The following is a 24,056-nucleotide window of genomic DNA, read 5'->3' on the forward strand; positions in this document are numbered from 1 at the left end:
GGAGACCGAAAGGAGGCCCTTTCTTGGCTTCATCTCTCTCTCTCTCTCTCCTCTGTTTAATTAACAAGATGGTGTGAGTGAAACTGAGATATTGAGTTAATACTTTTATTTTTTATTTTAAAAATAAGGAATCTATGAATCATTGGTTTCTGTTGGGTTTCTCTCTCTTGCCGTAGTATATTTAAGCTTACTTGGGCATTTCGTAAAGGTATTTCCAATTGCGTGTGATGTATTTGTAATATTTTTTTTTTGTGTTTATTTTCTCCATTTTGACTGATTTTATTTCTAATTTCTAAATTTTGGAATTTAAAAAGCTAACAACAACTAACAAAGAAATAAATTTTTTACTTAACTTACAGCGCAAACAACAGGCGCTCATCAGTCTGAGGGAGGAGACAGAGAGAGAGAGAGAGAGACGTAGCGGTAGCGGCCCCTTCCAATCCAAGTCAAAATACTCCGAACCCAAAAAAGAAACATTATACGACCCAAAGAAACTGGGAACAGCGATTTCAAAGAGGAGAGAGGAGGAGAAGGAGGGGAGAGATTGGAGATTGGAGAAGGAGAAAACCATATTGGTTTATTGTGTCTGTCGGATTCAGTTTGATCGTGCAATCGGATGGTATTGGGAATCGTGGGTCGTCAGAGATGGTCGGCGGCAGCGGCTGCAGTGGTGATGTCGACGGAGGGTGGTGGTGGGGTTCCTTCTGAGTGGTCGAGTCGGACTGCGAGCAGCGGTTTGCGACCCAGCGGGGACGATGAGGAAGGGAAAGGGGAGGAGTAACGGTTTGTTGCCCAATTCTCTTCGGATTATTTCCTCTTGCTTGAAGACGGTCTCCACGAATGCCAGTACCGTTGCTTCCACCGTGAGGTCTGCAGGGGCGTCCGTCGCCGCTTCTATTTCTGTTGCTTCTGATGAGGCCAAAGACCAGGTTCCCCTTTTCTCTTTCTTTTTTTTCTGATATTCGATGCTGATTTTTCATTCTATTTGCTTTTTTTTTTTGAGCATGTTAATTTAATTAATACTCATTGTTTTTAACATCTGTTCCTGTTTTTGATTATTGAGTTATTTCTTAGTCTTTCTATTCAACTGTTTTTTTTTTTTTTTCTATATTTTTGTGATAACTGAGATGGAAAGGGAGAAAAAAACGGAACTTTTTTTTTGATCAGTAGAGAAAAATGGAATTTGCTCGATCATTTCTTTCAGTTATTCGATTTCTTAATCCTTTAGAATTATTATGTTCAGATTTGGATTATCTATCTGTGTTGTGAGGAGGGCAGAGATGGCTATGGATAGGTTGTTTCATTTCTTAAAAATTCTTCTGAAGGATTGTTTGTGTTGCTGGTGGTGGTGCTTCTATTGTTCGGCACATATAAAACAACAAAAGAACATGTTAAAGAGCAAAAGCTTAAAAGAAACACCTGCATCTGAGTAGTGTTTTCTTGGCGTTTCATCTCCATCGTCCTATTTCTGGATTGATCTGCTTATGCTAGAGCGAAACAGAACATTGATAGGCTTCTGGGTTTTTATCTTCATCACCTTCTTATGTATCTTGTCTATGCTATCTCTGGGTCTATTATTTTCTCTAAGTGCCTAATCTTATTGGGCATTGTTCTTTGTTCATTTAGCATCCCAAGCAGCTTGTTTGTTTTCAGGTCAAGCAGTGGAATGGTGTTCCTGATCCCATAGACTTGGAACATAGGTTGGCATAATTTGTATAGGACTCTCAGTAGTTGCAGATACTTAAAATGGAGTTTGAACTCTGGAACCATTTTCAATTATCAAAAAAAAAAAAAAAAAGGAGTTTGAACTCCCACTTTGAAAACTCTCTCCTGTTGACCACCAGTTAAATGATAAGTTATTAGTCAATACATAACAATGACTTTCCACAGCTATGCAAGTAAAGGGGAAATACTATAGAGGAGCCAATGATTTTTCCGTTTTTTTTTTTTTTTTTTTTGAGAAAAGTTAACCAAGATTCATTAAGAGAAAAAGAGGTACATGAGAAGATGTACAAAGCAGGGGAAGAACCCCTACAAATTACAAAGGAGGAAGCTTATCGCTATATAATTGCTCTAAGAACAGTTCTATTGTATTTTTCAGTTTTGAGTGATATGTTTGTTGTCTAACAGTTCTATTGTATTATTATTATTTTTTTTTTCAGTTTGTATCACTTAAAGTCACTATATGAGAATTTATGCTGTATTCTTGGTTACATAGTCCGTCCATGTCTGAGGTTTGAGATTGCATCTATCTCTTCTTACCAAAGCAATTGGTCCCCCAAGTGGTCTGGTTTAACAGTTCAACACTGAACCTTTCTTTCATCAACCCTCAACATGAATGTTGAATCTCAGAAACAAATTCTCATTATTCTCATGGTCTAGGAATGAGGAATGGGGATAAGATATTTCCAAATCTTCATACTTCCACTGACTTTGAGATTTTGCAAGCTACCAAAGGAAACACATTAGAAGAGCCATCATCATTTTTTTTTTTAACCTTATAAGTTTAATTGTGAGGTGACAGGTGAGAATTACGAATACTAAGGGAAAAATAGAATAATGAATGAAGATCTTGACCCTTTGTTTTTTTTTTTTTTTTGGGGGGGGGTAGTGATGATATCTAGATGAAATGAGCATAAAATGTCATTTTAATTTTCATCTAGTTAAAAAATGTGGTTTATAAATCTAGTAGAACTTCTGGATTTATGGTCTGAATAGTTACATCTCATCAATCTTTTTTCGGAGAAGCTAAAGGTGTCATTAATTCTTAAAGGGTTACTTGATGCATTCTAGGGGAGTTTAGTATCGTCCACTACTTGAATTGAAAGGGGGCAGGAGGACAGTTTCTTGTATGAAGGATGTTGCAGACTTTGGCGATGGGAAACCTGTTGGTAGATTTTCCTTTTAGGTTGGGGAGTTCACTTTATTAACTATTATAACCCCTTCATTAGTAAGTTGGATTGAATCTGTATCTCATCCAATCTGGAATGTTGGTACAAATTGGTCATGCAACTATGCAAGTGGCTTTGCAAAGTCCAGTTCAGATCATTTACTTATTGTTTTGGACTGTGAAAAGAGGTCCAAAAGGCCACTTGTATTTAAATTTAAATTATGGGGACAGATGTACCTGACTTTATGGAATTTTTCAGAAATTGATGGAGATATTTTTATTTAAAGAAAAAACTAGATATATGTATTTTAGGAAACTTTTATTTTGTGGATAACTGTGAAACTTTATTAAACTGAATGTGTTGTGGCCTTGTGGGAAACTCAAAGTGATTAAAAGGAAATTTAGAGAAAAATGGAATAACGTGATACTGATGAAAAAAATGGAATAACGTGATGTTAGGAGGATAAAGAACAAGAAAAATATTCCATCTTACTGTATCTACTATTTACTAATAAATAGAATGAAGTGGATCCTTTACTTAAGGGGGATTTAAGTGGTGAAACCGGAGGCCAAGGAAGATTTTAAGGAGATGGTCATGTCAAATAAAGAGGAGATATCATGGAGACAGCAGTGTGGGATTTGGTTGAAGGAGTGCACCAAGATTATAAACTTACCTATTCATGCTTGTTAGGAGATTTACTTCCGTTTTAAGGGTTACAATGGATGGCTATATTACAATGTCTCTAGTTTAGAAAAATTAGTGGTTGACTTCTTTTCCAAGTTGCTTATAAAGGACAGTTCTTTTAGATCAAGGCTTAGGTGCTTCAATATGAGCTCTCTAGTTTGGAAAAATTATTTATGGTTAAGACTTCTGTATTCTTTGGTAAAGAGAGCTCTCAATATGAGCTTGGGCTGCCATGACTGCCCTCTTTTAAGTCACAGGGCTTCTGTACTCTGTATGAACCATGGAAAGTTGTTATTTAATTACTAATACAGATATATTTACTCTTTTTGCACAGCTGACCGGTTTTTGGTACTGGGGTGATTATACTTGTATGCTTGTTAGTTATTTCTGTAATTGTATTTTGTAAATGGGCTTCCCTCCCAAAATTTCATTTTTTTTTCTACCTACAAAAAAGAAAATAAAAAGATAATTCTCTTTGTTGAGAAGATTATACTGAACTCAACTCAATTCAACCCTACTATATGGGTAATATGCGGTGGGAAGAAGTGGGAGAAATAAGGATCTGAATTATGAGAGGAAGAGACTCTGATCTGGATAGTGATAGAGAAGAGACAGAAGAAGTAATGCACTTCAGAAGAAAAAAGAGAGGAAATAAAAATAAACTTTTCATTCCATTAAATCTACTCTTAATTTTCAATTAAAATGATCCTATTCAAGGTTTTCAAGCTGTTATTGACCTGGATGAGTGGACTGTTTGGTCTAGAAGCCGATCAGGGTACTGATTCCGTTTCACCCCCGAACCGCTATTTTCCCCAAAACTGTTGTATTGGTTAGTGACCTGCTGACCCAGGTGGTTGAACCATTGACCCATTTGACTTAGACAGTGGTTTCTGGGGTCTGGGCATTCTTATGTTACTCAGGCTGATCCATGCGGACTGGATGGTTGAACTGCTGACCCGGAAACCAGTGTCCAAAAGCGGTTCTGTTTCCCGGTCGGTTTTTAAAACATTGATCCTATTTATAGACTAAACATGAGGTCTGAGATATCCCTTTTCAACTAGGAAGCTGACCTAAAATAAATTCTAACACAGTGAGTAACCCATGAGGATGCTCAATCAAGGACTCTAATACCTAAAATAACTCAAATAGAGCTATCTAATTGTACTGCAACTAACTTATTGTAAAGACACCAGAAATTACTAAAAATATCAAATAACAATTTTATTATAAATAGAAGCTTTAGGGATTACAGAAAATAGTAAGTCTTAATGTTACTATAAATAACAATTTGATTTTTACTAGGAATAAATTTCTGTAAGACCCGAAATACCCCTGTTTAGATACCAAGAAACAAAAAATATTGAAATCTATAACCCAAAAATTACGAAGTTGTGATTGATTCAAGAATATGAAGGATCTTCTTTATTCCAAAGCTTCTTTCTCTACTTTTGTGGTTGCATTGGTAGAGTTGGCTACATGAGTCCTATTCCACCAATTCACATTGTTCAATATCATGTTCATTATTAAATTATTATGGGCCCTTAAATCATTTCTTACTACTTCAACCCATGCATTTCTTCACCTGCCCCTAGATCTTCTAGACCTTGTTGGTGCTGTAGATGGTCTTATCTCATGTAATGATCAATGTGGTCTTTTGTTGTTCATATTTCCTTTATTATTTATTACTTCAGTTTTTGGTCAACAATGAGATCTAATAGTTTATTGCTAAATACATAGAAGAGTATTTGTTTAAGCAATCAGGGATAGGAGGTGTATTTAGATATAGTGAAGGATTTTTCTTGTTTTCTCTGGACCAATAGGTGTTGAAGCAGTTATTGTGGTGAAATATTAGAATTAACACAAGAGCTGAGTTGCTTTTCTAATTGGAGTTAAGTTAGAAATTGAAGGAGATTCACAAGTGGTGGTTGGATTGGCGAGGGGAAATAAAGAGGACCCTTGGTAGTTATGGCACCACTTGCAAAAGTGTAGATCTTTGGCTAGTAAAAATCATCTCTACTCTTGGATTTGGAGATGTACCAACTCATAAGCTGATAGTCTCCCCAGGTCAGGACTGGATATAGAAGAGCTGCACTGGGGTGATCATCTGTCTTAGAAGGTTTCAAACCGCAGATGTTGAAGGAGCTGCATGCCACTCCATTTGTATGGAAGAGCAAACTCACAAGCCTCTGAATCAACTTCCACCATAATAATTCACTGAGAGCAATCTTGACCGAATGGCATACACCTAGCCTCTGTAATAATTCACAAAGCCTCTGAATCAACTCACAAAGCCTCTGTAATCATGATTCAGTCTATGATATCCAGGTACCTGTACATACCTAGTGCACCAGTGTCAGACATGATATTTACCAGATACTGCATGTGCACTTCTAGATATAGTCTATAGCATTAATACTTTTAAAATATGCAAAATTATATGTTTGGACAAATTATACTATAAAAGAATCTGCACATATTAGAAATTCAATAAATTTGGCTAGACATAAATCTTAAGAAATGACATTTAGCTTTTAAATTAAGAGCTTATTACATGGATACATGTATATATGTCCTGGAATTTAGGAAATGGAGAGTTATATCCTTGTTTTTTCTTATCTGTCTCCTTGTCGGTATCCCTATCTGAGTATCATAGGATTCAACTAAATCAGAAATGTATTGCCAAGCATTTGGGAGTCCCTCTTTGTTTGGTTGTAAGTGAACTTCTCCTTGGATCCACAAAGCTTTTTCAGCCCTTCTTTTCTCCCAAACTGAAAAAAGAGGAAAAACTATGTGGTGTGCAAGAGCAGCTACTATTTGGTATTTTTGGGAAGAAACTTGAGAATATTCAGAGACAAGAAGAAGAGTAGAGATCCAATATTAGAAAACATGATGATTAAGGTTGATATTCATAGAAACTGGTTGGCAGTGGCTTCTTCTTCCTCCATGGCAAGAGATAAAGCTTCACTACAATAGATCCCTCCTGTTGAGATTCTTGAGAATAGTATCAAGCTGAACTTTGATTGATCAGTTCCGGTAGCCCAGGCCTTTCTGAATTTGGAAGAATTTAAAGAGATGGGGAAGGAAATACTTTAGCACTATTTATAAAAAAAAAGCTTCAGCACTCTCTATTCAGGGCCTATTGGTGTAGGTGATTCCATAAGGGCAGAGCTATGGGCTGTGTTGCATGCCTAAGGATGGCTTGATCTCTTAATCATAAAGTTATATTGGTAGGAGACTCAAGGGTAGTAATTACCTAGACTAGGAACATTAAAGCGGGATATTGCCATATAGGAAAAAAACAAAGAAACTGTCAATGGACATTAGAACACAATACAAGTGCATTGCAAGATCAGCGAACTCCTAATCAGATGGACAGGCAAAATTAGGGGTCAATGGGAATCAAATGTTTTGTGGCACTGTATCAAATGGGGGGATTGTGTAAATTAAGGGCAGAGGGGGTTAGTAGAGGCTAATGACCCAAAAGGGGTACAAGACAAGAGTTGTTTAAGGAATGATGTTACTTCTTTGACTCTAACACAAGGTCTGACCAACTTACCATATTGTCAGCAATTAGAAGACGAGTTTTTTTTTTTTTTTTTCTATCTCTGTTTCTAAAGAAGTTGTCTTGTTTATCAATAAATGACTCTCTTATATGTCTCACCATCCGTAAAAAAAGCAAGTTGTTCTGCTCCTCTAAATCATTCTCTCTTAAGAAACCAGATAATATCTTCACCATCATCATATATAAATTGTTCTAATATTAACTGGTTTAGGTTTGCAATTATTCTTTCTCCTCACCTTCCTTCACCTTGTTGAAATTTATACCATTTGCCTTTTCCAGTCAGGCCTCACATGCAGAGAGAGAGAGAGAGAGAGAGAGAGAGAGAGATCTACCAGTGAAGTCACTTGAAAATTTAAATAGAAGCTCATTGTTTGGTTTGAAACAATTGTTTGCCCATGAAAATGGCTATTGCAGTCAGATCTCTGAAGGGTCTGAGGGATGACAGTCAGGAGAGATCGGAGGGGAAATTGATGAAGTAGCAGATGGCTGGACCCCTAGAGGGGCTTCACTACGTACCCTCTGGAGAGGGATTAGGCCACTGTAATTCCTGCAGAAGGTTGGTGGGAAGAGGGAAAAGAGAGAGACTGCCAGTGAGAGGGAGGGAGCGGATTCAGGTCCCATTCAGAAATGAGTACCCTTTATATATATTTTCCTTTTCCTCTTCTGTATAAAGAACCTTCTAGAACTATGCCATGTCATCCAGGGTGGCCAGCTGTCAGCCACTAGTCTATATTCATAGTTTCATACTGCCTTTACAACTTACAATCACCATCTTGCATCTCAGGTTGATCACCGAACTAGGCTGGTCTGATTTTGGTTCAGGATGTATTAAACTAGGTCTTTTACAACAATGTTTCAAAACATTGAGGCATGATACAAGGCATTCCACTGTCCTTACCGTCCTGATGCATGAGGCATGGTTCAGAACACGAGGTGTGGAAGTGCAAAAAGTCCTAAGCCTCCTCAAGAAGAAGAAGAAGGTATACAGGGAATATGCCTCTGTACATGCCTTTGTACTAGATAACTTGACTCATTAAGGATGGAAGGTGTCCCCTTCTTACTAGAGTCACCACCAAAAGTGGAAGAGGGATCCAAAAGATGGTTCCCTCCTCACTTGGTTGAACTGGTCTGTCAAATATATCATCCTTCTTAGAAGTTGTATTGGTTAAGGGTGAAAAATGGATTGGAAGATTGAACCTAAACTCAAATGAATAAAAATTTTATTTCATGGCAGTGTCTTGAAGAAACTTGTTATTTGAAACTGCTTTACTCTATGTTCCCAAAATATACATATTTTGATATTAAATATTTTGGCTGATTATGTGAATAGAGAACCCAATTATGAGAGAAAGGTAACTGATTTCATTAAGAAAAGAGAAGGGTACACAAGAAGGTGTACAAATATAAAGAAAAGAAAAACAAAAGCAGGGATCAGATCCTTATGTATTATACAGGAGGAAACTTATCAGAGTACAAATCTTCTAACAGAGCACCTAATTTTTCTAGTCCATCTGCAAGAGAATTAAATTCCCTTAGAATCCAAATCAGGTTTGCATTAGAAGCAGTCAGTAAATCCCTCGCCTCCGTCAGAAAGTGACTGAGTCTCCATGGCCCAGTCTCTTGTTTTCCTAACCATTTTATAGTGTTTGCTGAATCGCCTTCAGTGGAGAGGTTCTGAATACCTAATCTGTTAATTATTCTGATCCCTGTAAGTGCAGCCAACACTTCTGCCTTGGAGAATTTGCCATGCTTATCGGCCCACTATACACCCAGCAGATGTTCCCATTTTCATCCCTTAGAACTCCTCCTATGTCAGCAGCACCAGGGTTGCCTGAACCCAATTCCCCATCTTGAGGATTGCTGAGTCATGATATGATATGGTGCACTAAGCTGGAGAATGATCATACCAAAATGTATCTATATTTCAACATCTAGATAATATGGTTCCACCAGTTTCAAGAATGCCCTTTGTGGATAATAAAAATAGGAAAAAATAGGAAAGTGGTCATTTCTGCCATTTTCTCAGGCCCAATTGGAGTGGGTGACTCCCTTAGAGCTGAGATCTTTGCAGTTATGGAAGGAGTCCGGAAAGCTAAGGAGTTGAACATCAGGAAACTCATAATTGAAGGGGATTCAGAGGTGGTGATAGGGTGGCTGATTAAAGATTACAATGGCTTATGGAGGTACAACAATGAGAGGAGGAAATTCAAGTGGCTGGTGCGAGAGATGGAAGTTAAGACATGTTGGGTTAAAAGATAGGCTAATTCCCTAGCTGACGGTTTAGCTAAACAAGGGGCAGAAAGGGATTCACTGTTTTGGGCTAAGCTGTAACTTTAGTGTTTTTTTCTTTTTTTTTTTCCTTTTCTTGAGGTTTTTTGTTGCTCTTGGAAGATAATTGTGTTTGTCTTCCTCTTGTAAATCTTCTATTGATGATTTAATGAAAGTGTTATTGGGAAAAAAAAGGAAAAAAATGGTAAAACTAAAATTTAAAGGAAAAAAACAAAGTAGAAACAGACAGTTGGCCTGTCTCTGATTATAAAACAGTTTCAGGCTGTTACTATATATTATATAAAGCTATGCACTATTTGACCAAGGAAAGTAAAGAGCAGAGCCGAATTTGAACTAGTCCATCTAGGGCCTGGTTCATGGTATGAATGGTCAAACTATGCTGTCCAGTCTGTATTTCAGAAAAATTCCATGCTGATTATGAGAATTTCTTATACTTCCTTCCACAATTGTCACAGAGAAACCTGAAAGATGTGAAACATTCTGTGTGCATCACCAGAAATGCTATCCTTTTGGTCTTGTCTATCTCTTGGATAAAAGTTGCTTTGACTTGATGCTTGTCATCAGGAGCATTTTATATGCATGCTAAATCTAGTCTAACTGCATTCCAACTTATGCATTTATAACTGGCAGTATAAAATGTCATCTCATTGACTTTTGCACATGAACTAAAATTCTTGGTCAAACAGGTATTATGGGCTGGCTTTGACAAGCTAGAGCTTGATCAGTCTACCTTGAAACATGTGCTCCTACTTGGTTACTCCAATGGCTTTCAAGTCCTTGATGTTGAGGATGCTGCTAACGTCAGTGAACTGGTTTCTAAGCGTGATGGTCCAGTTACGTTTTTACAGATGCAGCCCATTCCTGAGAAGTCAGAAGGTTGTGAAGGGTTTAGAGCATCACATCCATTACTCTTGGTTGTTGCAGGGGATGAAACCAACTCCTCAGGTCCTGTTCATGGAGGGGGCTATTTGAATGGGGTGATCAGAGATGGTAATATTGATACTCAACCAGGAAACTGTGTCTCTCCTACTGCTGTGCGATTTTACTCGCTAAGGTCTCATAGTTATGTTCACATGCTGAGATTTCGGTCAGCTGTGTATATGGTCAGATGCAGCCCTCGCATTGTAGCAGTTGGTCTTGCAACTCAAGTGAGAACTTATCAAACTCGATTCCATATTATATTCATCAATATTTTTAGTATGGAAAACTTAGATATTATCAATAAGAGGAATGCCATATTGCCATTGGATCTGGAGCATTTGCAGCAGGTTTGAAGCCTGCATCATTAAGTTGTCCTACACCAAACTGCTGGACTGTTTCAGAACTGTTCACCAAATTCCTTTTAACAGTAGGATAGAGTACATTTTCTACTATTGGCTTTTGTTATAAGAATTTTTCTAAATATACACACTATATTTTAGGATGTATATAGGTAAATATAGTGATATCCCACCTGCAGATACTGGATAGTTGTGGTTTTTTTTGATGGAGAAGTTTTGCGGTTACTGATAAATTCTTTTTTATGTGCAGATATACTGCTTTGACGCCCTCACACTGGAGATGAAATTCAGTGTTTTGACCTATCCTGTCCCTCAGGTAGGAGGACAAGGAGCAGTTGGAGTTAGCATTGGTTATGGTCCAATGGCTGTGGGTCCCAGGTGGCTAGCTTATGCTTCAAACAATCCTTTACTGTCAAATACAGGCCGCCTTAGCCCACAAAACCTTAGCCCTTCTCCAGGTGTTAGTCCGTCAACATCACCAAGCAGTGGGAGCTTAGTGGCTCGCTATGCAGTAGAGTCAAGTAAACATTTAGCTGCTGGCATAATAAATCTTGGTGATATGGGATACAAAACATTGTCTAAATACTGCCAGGAGTTCTTACCTGATGGTTCTAACTCTCCAGTATCGACAAATTCAGGGAGGAAAGTTGGTAGACTTGCATCATCAACACATTCAAATGAAACAGATAATGCAGGAATGGTAAGTCCTTTATAAATATTTTTATTTTTTATTTTTTGACTTCAGAAAGGGAAATTCACGGGAGATATTGTCTTAGAACTGTAAGAAAACTATACAAAGTACAACTTAAGTATTATGCCATATTAGAAAGTATTGTTTTTAGTAAACAAATCACGACATGAACCTATGATTTTAAGACTCATAACTCATAAGTCACAAGCCTTTATCAGGTCAGTATGGCAAAAATCAATTGGTTGCTGGATATATAAGATCTTGAGTGAAACTTCAGCTGTTGAAACTTCACTGGTGGCGGATAATGACCCATGTGCGGCAGTAAAAGAAGGTGGGGGAGGAGATAAAGACAAGGAGGAACAAATTCTGAAATTGATTCAAGTGATGGATTCTGAAATGGAAGCTGGGGTAAATGAAACTATTGTAGGCATAGAAGAAAAGGAAAAGGAATTCTGTGGGTTAGATGAGAGAGAAGATGTTTGCAGAGAGCCACCCAAACTAAAAGGAAAGGAACAAAAAGAAGCCAAAGGGAAGGTCTATCTTAGAAAGGAGGCAGAAGATGACAAAAAAAGAAAGAGGAGAATGAATGAGGTGGAAAAGCTAGCCTGTGGTGTATCCTATGAGAAGTTTGTAAATAGGAAGAGGGAGAAGAAAAGAGGAGAATAGGAATTGGGAATAAGAACGGGTCTAGAAAACAAGTGGAAAGAAGAGGAGAATTATTAGGAATGTGATAAGAACAGAGAGACCGGTAATAGTCATGCTACAGGAAACACAACTTTCGGATTTGGATGGAAGATGGATAAGAAGTATTTGGAGTAGCAGGGGTCTAAGTTGGTTTTTTTCCCTGTCGTGGGGTGCCTCGGGTGGGATCCTTACAATTTGGAAGAATGAGGAAGTTGACTGTCAGGTGGAATTGATAGGACTGTACTCAGTATCAATAAAAGCCAAGAGGATGAGTGATGGAAGGGATTGGGTGTTGACTGAAGAAAAAGAGGAGAATAGGAATTGGGAATAAGAACGGGTCTAGAAAACAAGTGGAAAGAAGAGGAGAATTATTAGGAATGTGATAAGAACAGAGAGACCGGTAATAGTCATGCTACAGGAAACACAACTTTCGGATTTGGATGGAAGATGGATAAGAAGTATCTGGAGTAGCAGGGGTCTAAGTTGGTTTTTTTCCCCGTCGTGGGGTGCCTCGGGTGGGATCCTTACAATTTGGAAGAATGAGGAAGTTGACTGTCAGGTGGAATTGATAGGACTGTACTCAGTATCAATAAAAGCCAAGAGGATGAGTGATGGAAGGGATTGGGTGTTGACTGAAGAAAAGAGGAGAATAGGAATTGGGAATAAGAACGGTTTAGAAAACAAGTGGAAAGAAGAGGAGAATTATTAGGAATGTGATAAGAACAGAGAGACCGGTAATAGTCATGCTATAGGAAACACAACTTTCGGATTTGGATGGAAGATGGATAAGAAGTATCTGGAGTAGCAGGGGTCTAAGTTGGTTTTTTTCCCCGTCGTGGGGTGCCTCGGGTGGGATCCTTACAATTTGGAAGAATGAGGAAGTTGACTGTCAGGTGGAATTCATAGGACTGTACTCAGTATCAATAAAAGCCAAGAGGATGAGTGATGGAAGGGATTGGGTGTTGACTGAAGAAAAGAGGAGAATAGGAATTGGGAATAAGAACGGGTCTAGAAAACAAGTGGAAAGAAGAGGAGAATTATTAGGAATGTGATAAGAACAGAGAGACCGGTAATAGTCATGCTACAGGAAACGCAACTTTCGGATTTGGATGGAAGATGGATAAGAAGTATCTGGAGTAGCAGGGGTCTAAGTTGGTTTTTTTCCTCGTCGTGGGGTGCCTCGGGTGGGATCCTTACAATTTGGAAGAATGAGGAAGTTGACTGTCAGGTGGAATTGATAGGACTGTACTCAGTATCAATAAAAGCCAAGAGGATGAGTGACGGAAGGGATTGGGTGTTGACTAATGTGTATGGCCCGAACTCATATAGAGAGGTACATTCTGGGAAGAGCTAGTTGCAATCAGGGGCCTTTGGGAAGGCTTGTGGTGTTTGGGAGGGGATTTCAATGTAATAAGGTATACAAATGAGACAAACAACCCTAATTAGTTCATAACAAAAAGTATGAGACACTTCAACTCCTTGGTTGAGTCCCTAGAACTAAGAGAACCTACCTTGTTACAAGCCTCTTTCACCTGGTCAAATCTTCAAGAAAATCAAGTGTGTTCAAAACTGGATAGGCTCCTTTTCTCCATTGGTTGGGAAGAGTTGTGGGGAAACTTAACACTGAAAGCCCTACGTAGAGTAACCTCTAACCACTGCCCCCTAAGTCTCTACCAAGAAAACCTTAATGGAGGCCCCACACCTTTTAGATTTGATAATATGTGGCTAGAAGTTCCAATTTTTTTGCAAAAGTTAAAAGATTGGTGGTCAGAAGGTGGAATAAGGGCTAGAGAGAAAGTGGTGAGATTCTCCAAGAAGTTGAAAAGATTGAAGGAAAAGGTTAAGGAGTGGAACAAAGAGGAATTTGGAAAACTTGAGGTCATAAAGGAGGAATTAGCTAGGAAAATAGAGGAAGTGGACCAAAAGGAGGCCCAAAAAGAGTGCGGGCCGGAGGATAGAGCTAAAACATGGAACTTAAAAATGCAACTAGAGGTGATCCTGAGGAAGGAAGAAATTTTTTGGAGACAAAAATCTAGGTGTAAATGGCTTCTAGAGAGGGATGGAAATACCAGATTTTTCCACTCCCTAGCAAACGGGAGAAGACAAAAAAACCAAATCTCTAGTATAGAGGTGGAGGGAAGAGTAAACTCAAAGGAGGAAATTGAAAGGTGCTTTGTGGATTATTTCAAGTCAATCCTTGCCTCCACTGATGAAAGCAATTCAGAATTGGGAGAATTACAGTGGGATAGAGTGCCAGAATCTGAAGCTGCCCTCCTAGAAAGAGCTTTCAGTGTAGAGGAGCTACACGAAGCAATTTTCTCGATGGATAGATCTAAAGCTCTGGGCCGGATGGATTTTCAATGGCTTTCTATCATGATTGTTGGGAAATGGATGTATTTGATGAGTTCTATCAAAAAGGGAAGTTATCGCTTGGAGCAAATGCAACTTTTATTGCTTTAGTGCCAAAAAAGAAAGAAGCCAAAACCCGTAAGGATTACATATCGATAAGACTTGTGGGTAGCTTGTTTAAGATCATTGCTAAAGTCCTGGTTGGTAGGTTGAAGACTGTCTTTGCCTTTGTTACCTCTCAAAACTAAGGAGCTTTTGTACAAGGGAGACAAAGTGTGGATCAAATATTAATGACAAATGAATGTGTGGAAGTTAATAAAAAACAAGGTGGCAAAGGTTTGATTTGCAAATTGGGCCTAGAAAAAGATTATGATATGGTGGATTGGTCCTTCCTATTGAATCTCATGGAAAAGATGGGTTTGGGTGAAAGATGGAGGTTGTGGATTAAATGATGTATTAGATCGACAGATTTTTCCATCCTGATGAATGGGGTAGCAAAGGATCTCTTCCAGGCTAAAAGAGGACTCAGACAGGGTGATCCCTTATCCCCATTCTTATTCACTTTTGTGGCTGAGGTCTTGAGTAGACAAATCATCAAGGCTGACCAAGATAACTAGTTTAAAGGTTAGAGGATTGGTAGATCAGAAGTGGTGGTTCCTCGCTTTCAATTTGCTAATGATATAATAATTTTCTGTGAAAGTTGTGATGAATCCAGTTTAAGGAATCTGAAAAGTTTGGTGGACAAGTTTCAATAGGCCCCCAAACTGAAAGTGAATTGGGGAAAAGCTGTGTAGCTGGAATAAACATTGGGGAGGGGGACATCCAAGCCATGGCAAATTTGCTAGGTTGTGAAGTGAAAAGCTGGCCTCTAGAATACTTAGGTATGCCCTTGGGGTGGGGGGGAATCCGAAAGCTTTCAGCTTTTGGAAGCTAGTGTTAGAGAGGTTCACAAAGAAGTTCACGATGTGGAAGACAAATTATATTTCCTTGGGGGGAAGAATCACCTTGATAAAATCTACCCTAGCAAACCTACCCACTTATTTCCTCTCCACCTTTAAGATCCAGGTGAAAATAGCCAGGAAGTTGGAGAAGATTATGAGGGATTTTTTGTGGGAAACTGGCGATGAAAAGAAGGACCATTTAGTGAAGTGGGAGCAAGTTTTTTACCCAAAGGAGCAAGGTGTCCTAGGTTTAGGGAACATATTAAAGAAAAATAAGGCCCTTCTAGGGAAATGGCTGTGGAATTCCCTTGTGAAGAAGATAGGTTGTGGCACAGGGTCATTAAAAGCACTTATGGTGAAGCAGATAACTGCTGGGGTGCAAAACTAGCTTCCATTGCAGCTCCAAATTCCCCCTGGAAGGCAATCTTTGAGGTACTACCAACCTTTCTTCAATTTATCTAATTTGGTGTTGGATGTGGCAATAAAGTTTTATTCTGGGAAGACCTTTGGGTTGAGGATTTGCCTCTTATGGTTAAATTCCCGGAGCTCTACTCCTTATCAATCCTTAAAAACAAACCTGTTGCTAGGATTGGTATGCTTTCAGATTTGGGTATCTCTCGGGACTTTGACTTTGGAAGAGGGTTGAGGGAAAATGAATGTGAGTCCCTAGTTCTTTTGATCTCAACACTTGAGAAGGTCTACTTAGACCAATCTATAGCTGATAGTAGAGTGTGGTCCCCAACTCCTGATGGTTTATTTTCTTGTGCATCTTTCTTTGGTTTGCTCATTCACTCTGATCCTTTGGAGGTGAACTTCCCAGTGAGAGAAATCTGGTGTAAACCAATCCCTCCAAAAGTACAAGCTCACTGTTGGGAAATGTTCCTGGGGAAGGTAAATACTTGTGATGTGCTACAAAAAAGGAGGCCTAACAAATGCCTCTCTTCTCATGTGCGTCCTTTGTATGGATTGTGGTGAAACCCTACCCCACTTACTTTTATCCTGCTCTTTTGTTTCTAGTATTTGGAGTGTTGTTTGTTCTCTCTTTGGATGTAGATGGGCTCCCCCACAGGATGTGGTAAGTCTATTCAGCCCCTCCTTGAGACAACAGAAGAAAAGAGGAAAGTGCTTATGGAAGGCAGCAAGAGCTGCTACAGTATGGACTATATGGGAGGAAAGAAACCTAAGACTTTTCTCTGAAAGAAGTAAATCAAAGGAGGAAGTCATTGAAGCCATAAAAAGCAGAACTGCACATTGGGTGATGACCATGGAGCTATTAAAAAATTTCTCCACGAATGAGATTCTAAGAAGTTGGACTGAAGTAGCACAAACAGACACCCAAAGTAGTTGTGAGAGTGGAATGGAAGCCACCTGCACTGAACAAACTAAAACTAAACTTTGATGGGAGTTCCTTTGGTAATCCAAGAAGGGCAGGCATAGGGGGTGTGATTAGAAATCATTTGGGTGTGGTGGTGGCACTCTTCTCAGGACCAATAGGTATTGGTGACTCAATACAGGCTGAATATCTAGACCTACTTCAAGGTCTAAAGATGGCTGAGCAGATAGGAACAACGGATTTAGAAATAGGAGACTCACTACTGATCATTTCTTGGGGTAAAAACATCACATCAGTACCTTGGAAGCTCAAATTTATCTTCAGAGAAATTGACATACTTGCAAGGAGGTTAAAGTCTCAGTTGGTTGGGTCAAATGGAATGCAAATGGGATGGCGGATACCCTAGCAAAACAAGGGGCAAATAGATCTACCTTGTACTGGGCAGAACTGTAGCTGCTTGTATGTGGTTGCAGATTAGGTTAATGCATTTCTGCAACTTGTAACTATTGTAACTGATTGTAACTTTTTCTCTGTTATTAAAACAAAATTTTTGCTGATAAAAAAAAAGATTGTTTTCCTTATCATTGCCCTTCGTGTATCTTCGACTGAGTTGGGACTTTCTTGGAATTTGGGATTGAGAAGGGGATTAAAGGATTCAGAGTTTCTTATGGTTCTTGACCTATTGTCACACCTGGGGGAAGTCTTCCTTGATGGCTCTATTAGCTGATCACAGAGTTTGGACATGTATGAATTCTGGGTCCTTTACATGACTTGTTTTTTCCCTGCCCTTTCCTCCTCCCCACCCCCACCTCCAGGCCTTTTCTTCTGAGAGCTATTTAGTGTAAGCCAATCCCACTTAAGATCAGTGCTCTTTGTTGGGAGGTTTTCTATTTGAGAATCAACACTTACGAGGTTTTACAAAGCGAAGACCCAACTGGCGTTTATCACCCCACTTTTGACTTTTATGTAAAGCAAGTGATGAAACTATGCACTACCTACTGATCTCTTGTTTTTATGCCTCTAGTATTTGGGAGCACTTCTTTGCCTACTCCAGATGTAGGTGGTCTCCTCCAGAGTATGTGATTAAGTTGTTTGATCATAGCCTTTTCTCTCTATCAAAGAAAAGGGGGAAGATATTATGGAAATGTGTTGGAGGCTTAGAGCTGCTGTCTTTTGGTCAGTTTGGTTGAAAGGAATGCAAGACTCTTTAAGGAAACACTCAAACTAGGAAGCAGTGATTGAGAGAACATTATAGTAGAAGTAGTTCATTGGGATATAACCCTATCTCTCTTTAGCACTTTCTTGATGGACGACTTATTAAGTGGTTGGAAACATACTGCTTCATCATCATCTCTACTCAGTTCCTCATCATGGTTCTCTCTTCCAGCTTACTACCTCAAGTCAAACATTGGTGGCTGCAGCATGAGAAATCCAGGACAGTCAGTGTAGGAGGTGTTTTTAGTCATTTTGATGGTACAGTTGCAACATTGTTTTCAGGTTCAGTATGGTATGAGAACTTGATAAGAGCAGAACTATTGGCTGTAATTCAAGGTCTTAGAATGGGGAAAGACCTCGACTACAATCAGCTGTTGGTAGAGGGGGATTCAAAGGTTGTGGTGGGATGCTCAAGAGCAGCAGCATGGAGCCATGGCAGTACAGGCATATTCTTAGAGACACAAGACATCTTGCTACAGACTTGGGAGCTGCATTCACCTGGGCTCTGAGATACTGCAACAGTATGACAAGATGACTTGGCCAAACATGGAGTCAACAGAACAGAACTGTATTGGGAATCAGTCATTGGGAAAATGGATGATGATGTAGACTAACAAGGGACAGGAATATGGATTAGGTAGCAAGCTAGCCTAATACTTTGGGATGCTTGGTGTACTCCTTATATATGACTGTCATTTTTTCACATAAAACTGATCCTTTCTTTTCTATATCATATATCTTCACAAATCTTAAATCATCATCAGCATCATGCAAGCCTTATCCAAACTATATGGGGTTGGCTATGATAGTAGCACTGGCTGCCAACCTGATGCAACTGTCCTCCTTTATCCAGGCTTTGGACCAGCGTTGTAAGACAAACACACAAATCTTAAATGATCTATTAAAATGTTGCTCGATCCACAAAAGTATCAAAATGTGAGATATCACTAATTAATTCCACTGTATAATACTCCATGCTGATCTAACTATGGCGCAAAATGATTTTTGCTTCCTATGGTTAAAATTGTTGGTTGCAGGTTGTTGTTAAGGATTTTGTTTCTAGAGCAGTTATTTCACAATTTAGAGCTCATACTAGTCCAATATCTGCACTATGCTTTGACCCAAGTGGGACCCTTTTGGTTACTGCCTCTGTACATGGAAACAATATAAATATATTCAGGATTATGCCATCCTGCGTTTCAACTGGATCAAGCACCCCTAGCTATGATTGGAGCTCTTCTCATGTGCATCTTTATAAGCTATATCGTGGAATTACCTCGGCAGTAAGCAATTAAGCATTTTTCTTTTAAATCTTTCCAGATATTTGGTATCTATTCTGTTTTGCACCCTTCATTGGTTTATTTGTGAATGGTTTTTCGATATCTTCTTTCCTGGATGTTTGTCTTTCAGGTGATACAAGATATCTGTTTTAGTCATTATAGTCGGTGGATAACCATTGTTTCCTCGCGGGGAACGTGTCATGTGTTTGTTCTATCTCCTTTTGGTGGTGAGGTTGGTCTTCAAACACAAAATTGCAGTAGTGATGGGCCCACCCTCTTACCAGGTCTATCTATTCCATGGTGGTCTACTTCATCTTGTATGGTAAACCAGCAGTTGTTTTCGCCTCCACCATCCATTACACTCTCTGTTGTAAGCAGGATAAAAAACAGCAATTCTGGTTGGCTTAATACGGTTAGCAATGCTGCAGCTTCTGCAACAGGAAAGATATTTATTCCTTCTGGTGCTGTTGCTGCTATTTTCCACAATTCTGTATATCATGGTCTTCAGCACTTGCCCTCAAGAGCCAATGCCTTGGAGCACTTATTGGTTTATACGCCATCTGGCCATGTAGTTCAACATGAACTTCTTCCGTCCCTGGGAGCAGAACAAAGTGAGAGCAGTTCAAGAACTGGATCGGGTTCTAATATGCAAATACAAGATGATGAGTTGAGAGTGAAGGTGGAACCTCTTCAATGGTGGGATGTATGCAGAAGGTCTGATTGGCCAGAAAGAGAGGAATGCATTTCTCAAGTTTCCTTTGATAGACAAGAAGCTTCCGAGACAATCATGGATACTTCTGATTCTGAAGATAATGATGTGAAGTATATGATGGAACAGAATACTAGCATGGTGGGGAAAGAGTTACTTAAATCCCATGAAAGACCTCACTGGTATCTTTCCAATGCAGAGGTGCAGATTAACTCTGGGTGGATTCCCATTTGGCAGAAATCTAAGGTACCTCTTTTAATTTGAGTTGTAAGATACCCTAACATGTCATTGTGTTATGTTCTGGTTATGATTCTTTCACATTTTTCTAGATTTCCTTCTATATGATGATTCCCTTGAGGACCAATGAGAGGTGGCCTACTAAAGATTATGCCGGTGGGGAGATTGAAATTGAGAAGTTTCCTGTTCATGAAGTTGAAATAAGAAGAAAGGATTTATTGCCTGTTTTTGATCATTTCCATAGTATCAAATCAGATTGGAATGACAGGTAATGACAAGTTTTGTCTGCATTTCCTTGCAGGTTGTGGCTATTATTTAATATTTAGTTGTGTTTTCCTTTTCATGTGAGATGGATTGGTATCTTGCAAAGATTTCTAGTTCCATGGACTTCCACTTATATTTCTGGTTTCTCTGTGTTTCCACTGTTAACTTATTGGATCGGGCTATGTTTGAAACTTGTTTCTTCCTCTTTTTCTGTGTAAGAGTAACAAGTGAAAGGCTAAATCTGAGACTGAATATTCACTTAGAGAACTCCACACTTAAATGTCAAAGAAATCATGGAACTTTTACTTTTATCAATTTTATTTATACTACTTGGTACCAAAATTTTTGAGGTATAAAATGAAAACTGTGGAGGGGCAAGGAAACCCCTGAAAAACTTCATTGCTTTTTCACTGGGCCACATATACAACATAAATAATTATTGGCTTTCAGAATATTCAGAGATGATTCTTTTCCAGACATCACATTGAAACATATTTAGTTCTGCTATTTTAATTAAAATGTGAACATATTAAATCAAATTATATCATTTGCTACATGACATTTTCAATATATCTGTTTTATTTTGAAGATATTTATGAACTTCACAACTATGCTTCTTGCTTAGATTTACAAAAATTGCCTTCTCTCCCATTTCTTATATTGTATCTTTGGGGTTCTGAAACACCTGTTGGAACCCTCTTTTTTTAATTAAAAAATATATAAAACCCTACCCAAAAACCAATTTAAAAACCTAAAAAAATATAAAAGTACATGCTTTTTAGTACCAATACGCTTCTGCCCATACACAGGGGTGCATCGGTACTTTGAACCTTGCTTATATCCAAGGATCAAAATTTCGATACACTACGCCCCATGTTGGGCGTATTGTATCGTATCTTTTGGGTTTCGAAATACCTGCTTACAGGTGTTTCGGGAACCCTCTTTTTTGAATAAAAAATATATATAAAAACCTACCCAAAAATCAATTTTTGAAAAAAATACTAAAAAATAAAAGCGCATGCTTTTTAGTACTGATACGTCTCTGCCAATACACGGGCATATTGATACTTTGAGCCTTGCTTATATCTGCAGTTAATAAAGGCAATATAAAGTTTTTTGATTGATAAACACACAATAAAAAATTTACAAAAAATATTTTCCAAATAAGCAATAAGTATTTGTCATAGCATTATAAAAAGCAGCTCTTCCATTATCTAGCATATTTGCACATTTGAGATTTAGTTTTATCCTTTCTATGTTTTTCGTAAGATTTTCTGTCCCATTGTATAATTAAAATACTAGGATATCTGCTTGCTTGTCTAATGCAGGGGCGTTGTTGGGGGAAGATATATGAACTCTTCTTCTGATACTCCAGGAACTAAGGGCAAGTTCACTGAAGAGACTGTTACTTGCCATTCTAAGCCAGCTTCTCTTGGATCTGTGGGAAGCTCAGATGGGGGTAAGAACATCTGAATTAAGAGGCAATTCTTTTTTTTTTAGCATATAATGGTTTGGATATTGCTTTGAAATTTTGTATACAAGGTCTCAATAAAATCTTGTATGCTAATTCCTGGTCACTTGGTATGAAGCTTCAAAGTTCAAATAAATGGTGCATTCTTGAAATTTATTATTGATTTATTCTATAAACAAATCCTCATTTTGTTCTTTATCTCCATTAGGGTCAGTGAGAACTGAATCTTTACTTGATTTGGATCAAATAAATACCATGAAATCTTCTGTATCTGTGAATCCAACTGCGAGTGAGACCAATCATGATACAAAGGGGAGTCTCAGTAATTCATCATCCTTTCTAAGCCCAGATCCTTCTGACCAAGTGGATGGAACATTCCCTTCTGAACATTGTACCAAGTCTGGTAACCTTGTGGGGGATAGTTCTGTTATAAATGGTTTATCCTCTTCACCTTCTGTTGGAAGTCCTCTCACCAGTGGTGCTCTCACAAAAACTGGTGTGATCAGTGAAATCTTGAATGCAAGTTCTGATTGTTCAACCTTTGGTATCAAAACTTCTGCTGATGGGCCTGGGCATGTGGAGTTGCAAGAGCCACTAGATTTTGGGCAGTATTTTGATGAGGGCTATTGTAAAGTGACAGAGCTTGATGAATGTCGTGACTCCACTGAAGTTGTTACCGATGCTGACAGCAATAGCAGCCATTGTGAGAGAGAGAAACCTGAAGAAGGAGACAATGATGACATGCTTGGGGGTGTATATAGCAGCCATTGTGAGAGAGAGAAACCTGAAGAAGGAGACAATGATGACATGCTTGGGGGTGTATTTGCCTTCAGTGAGGAAGGTAATAATCCACAAATTATTTATATGACTTTATCATGTATGGTTTGATTGTTTATGCACACCGTTGCAATAGCTGCCACTGAATGGCCATATGATCACCTAACAAAGAATGGCAGTATGATAGATAGAGTGGTTATCCTTGTTATTTCTAATGTAAGGATTTAACTCTAACTTTGAATTTCTATTGTGATGTAGGGTGATCTCTACCTCTATCCTCGAGTCCAAAAATAGCTGCATTGATTACACCTACCCGCTATTCATATTCAAGGATTTTGTGGCAAGGTTTTCTGGATGCCTTCTAAAGAATAGAGGTCAGATCAAGATTATTTCCAGACTCCTATTCAAGTGCAAGATTTCAATTTCTAACTGAAAAGGCTACTGGTTCCATGAATCAGGGGAGGGCATATCAACCACTTCAACCAAAGTGACTCTCCCTCACATTCCTGTACATGTTGTAGATGGAAATTCATAATTCATGGGAGGCTAGCTTTTGGGTGTGGGGAAGTTTGGACTTTTGGGTTTATTCCCTGTCTTGAACTTTCTATCGGGTTTTCTGTACAGATGATTTCAGTGTAAACAGGTTCTTTCTCTAAGCTGTGTAACAAATATTTTTTCTAAAAAAAGGAAAAAGAAGATTAAACAACTCGTTACATTGTGCAAGCAAAATCATCTTTTAGCTGTCTGGCTTCTTGCAGTGGTGAATCTCTGGAAAAAAAGGAAAAGAAAACCTTACCATATTTTATTTCCTCTTCAATCCCTGCCTTCACCTGTTAATCAACTGGTTGACCACACTGACTAGCTCAGTGAGGAGATAAAATTGAGGTTTGAGTTCGCTCCTTGAGCACCCTAGAGCGCTTAGGAGTTGGTTTATTTTAGATAGGAGTTAGCTATATGGGTTGGAGGGCTTTTGGCCATTCTACTACTGAGGCAGGTTACAGAAATGCAGAGGTAAGAGGACAATGGAGACTGTCATAATTCTGCAATACTGAAAAGATAGTTAAGCAGCTGGATCTAGAATTATTCGGACCGCAAAGTTTAGTAGTACTTTTCGAGGCAACTGGAAGATCGTATTAGATTGGTACAGCTTTGCGTTAACAAGGCCAGACCATATCGGAGTAGGGGTGAGCAAAAAAAACTGAAAAACCGAACCGACTATTTTGGTTCGGTTTCGGTTAACCAATAAAGAAAACTGGTAGATAACCAAACCGACTGGGTATACATATATTTCTATTTATTTTATATATGTTTACGTATATTATATATATATATATGTTTATATTTTTTATATATTATAAATTAATAAATATGCACTATATATAAATATATATATTTATAA

At 38.5% G+C, this 24,056-nt stretch overlaps 1 protein-coding gene across 1 annotated transcript; it reads left to right on the forward strand.

The window, feature by feature from the left end:
* The first annotated feature begins 359 nt into the window (after window positions 1-359).
* Window positions 360-23,363, forward strand: LOC148867294 (autophagy-related protein 18g-like). The gene is made up of 9 exons (XM_088979207.1): window positions 360-929; window positions 10,113-10,574; window positions 10,957-11,406; window positions 18,957-19,202; window positions 19,330-20,154; window positions 20,238-20,413; window positions 21,738-21,868; window positions 22,089-22,721; window positions 22,916-23,363. The coding sequence occupies exons 1-9, from the start codon at window positions 756-758 to the stop codon at window positions 22,918-22,920; spliced, it is 3,102 nt and encodes a 1,033-aa protein (XP_088835333.1). The 5' UTR covers window positions 360-755; the 3' UTR covers window positions 22,921-23,363.
* Window positions 23,364-24,056: the final 693 nt, after the last annotated feature.

This window comes from Nelumbo lutea, chromosome 3 (assembly GCF_056320005.1).
Source record: "Nelumbo lutea isolate HS-2025 chromosome 3, American lotus-T2T, whole genome shotgun sequence".
NCBI lineage: Eukaryota > Viridiplantae > Streptophyta > Magnoliopsida > Proteales > Nelumbonaceae > Nelumbo > Nelumbo lutea.

What these genes read in the sequence shown, in the direction of transcription:
- LOC148867294 (XM_088979207.1), top strand. Translation starts at nt 756, where the DNA reads ATGAGGAAGGGAAAGGGGAGGAGTAACGGTTTGTTGCCCAATTCTCTT. An exon ending in AAATCAGATTGGAATGACAG is followed by an intron (nt 20,414 to 21,737) that starts GTAATGACAAGT and finishes TGTCTAATGCAG; the next exon opens with GGGCGTTGTTGGGGGAAGAT. An exon ending in TGTGGGAAGCTCAGATGGGG is followed by an intron (nt 21,869 to 22,088) that starts GTAAGAACATCT and finishes TATCTCCATTAG; the next exon opens with GGTCAGTGAGAACTGAATCT.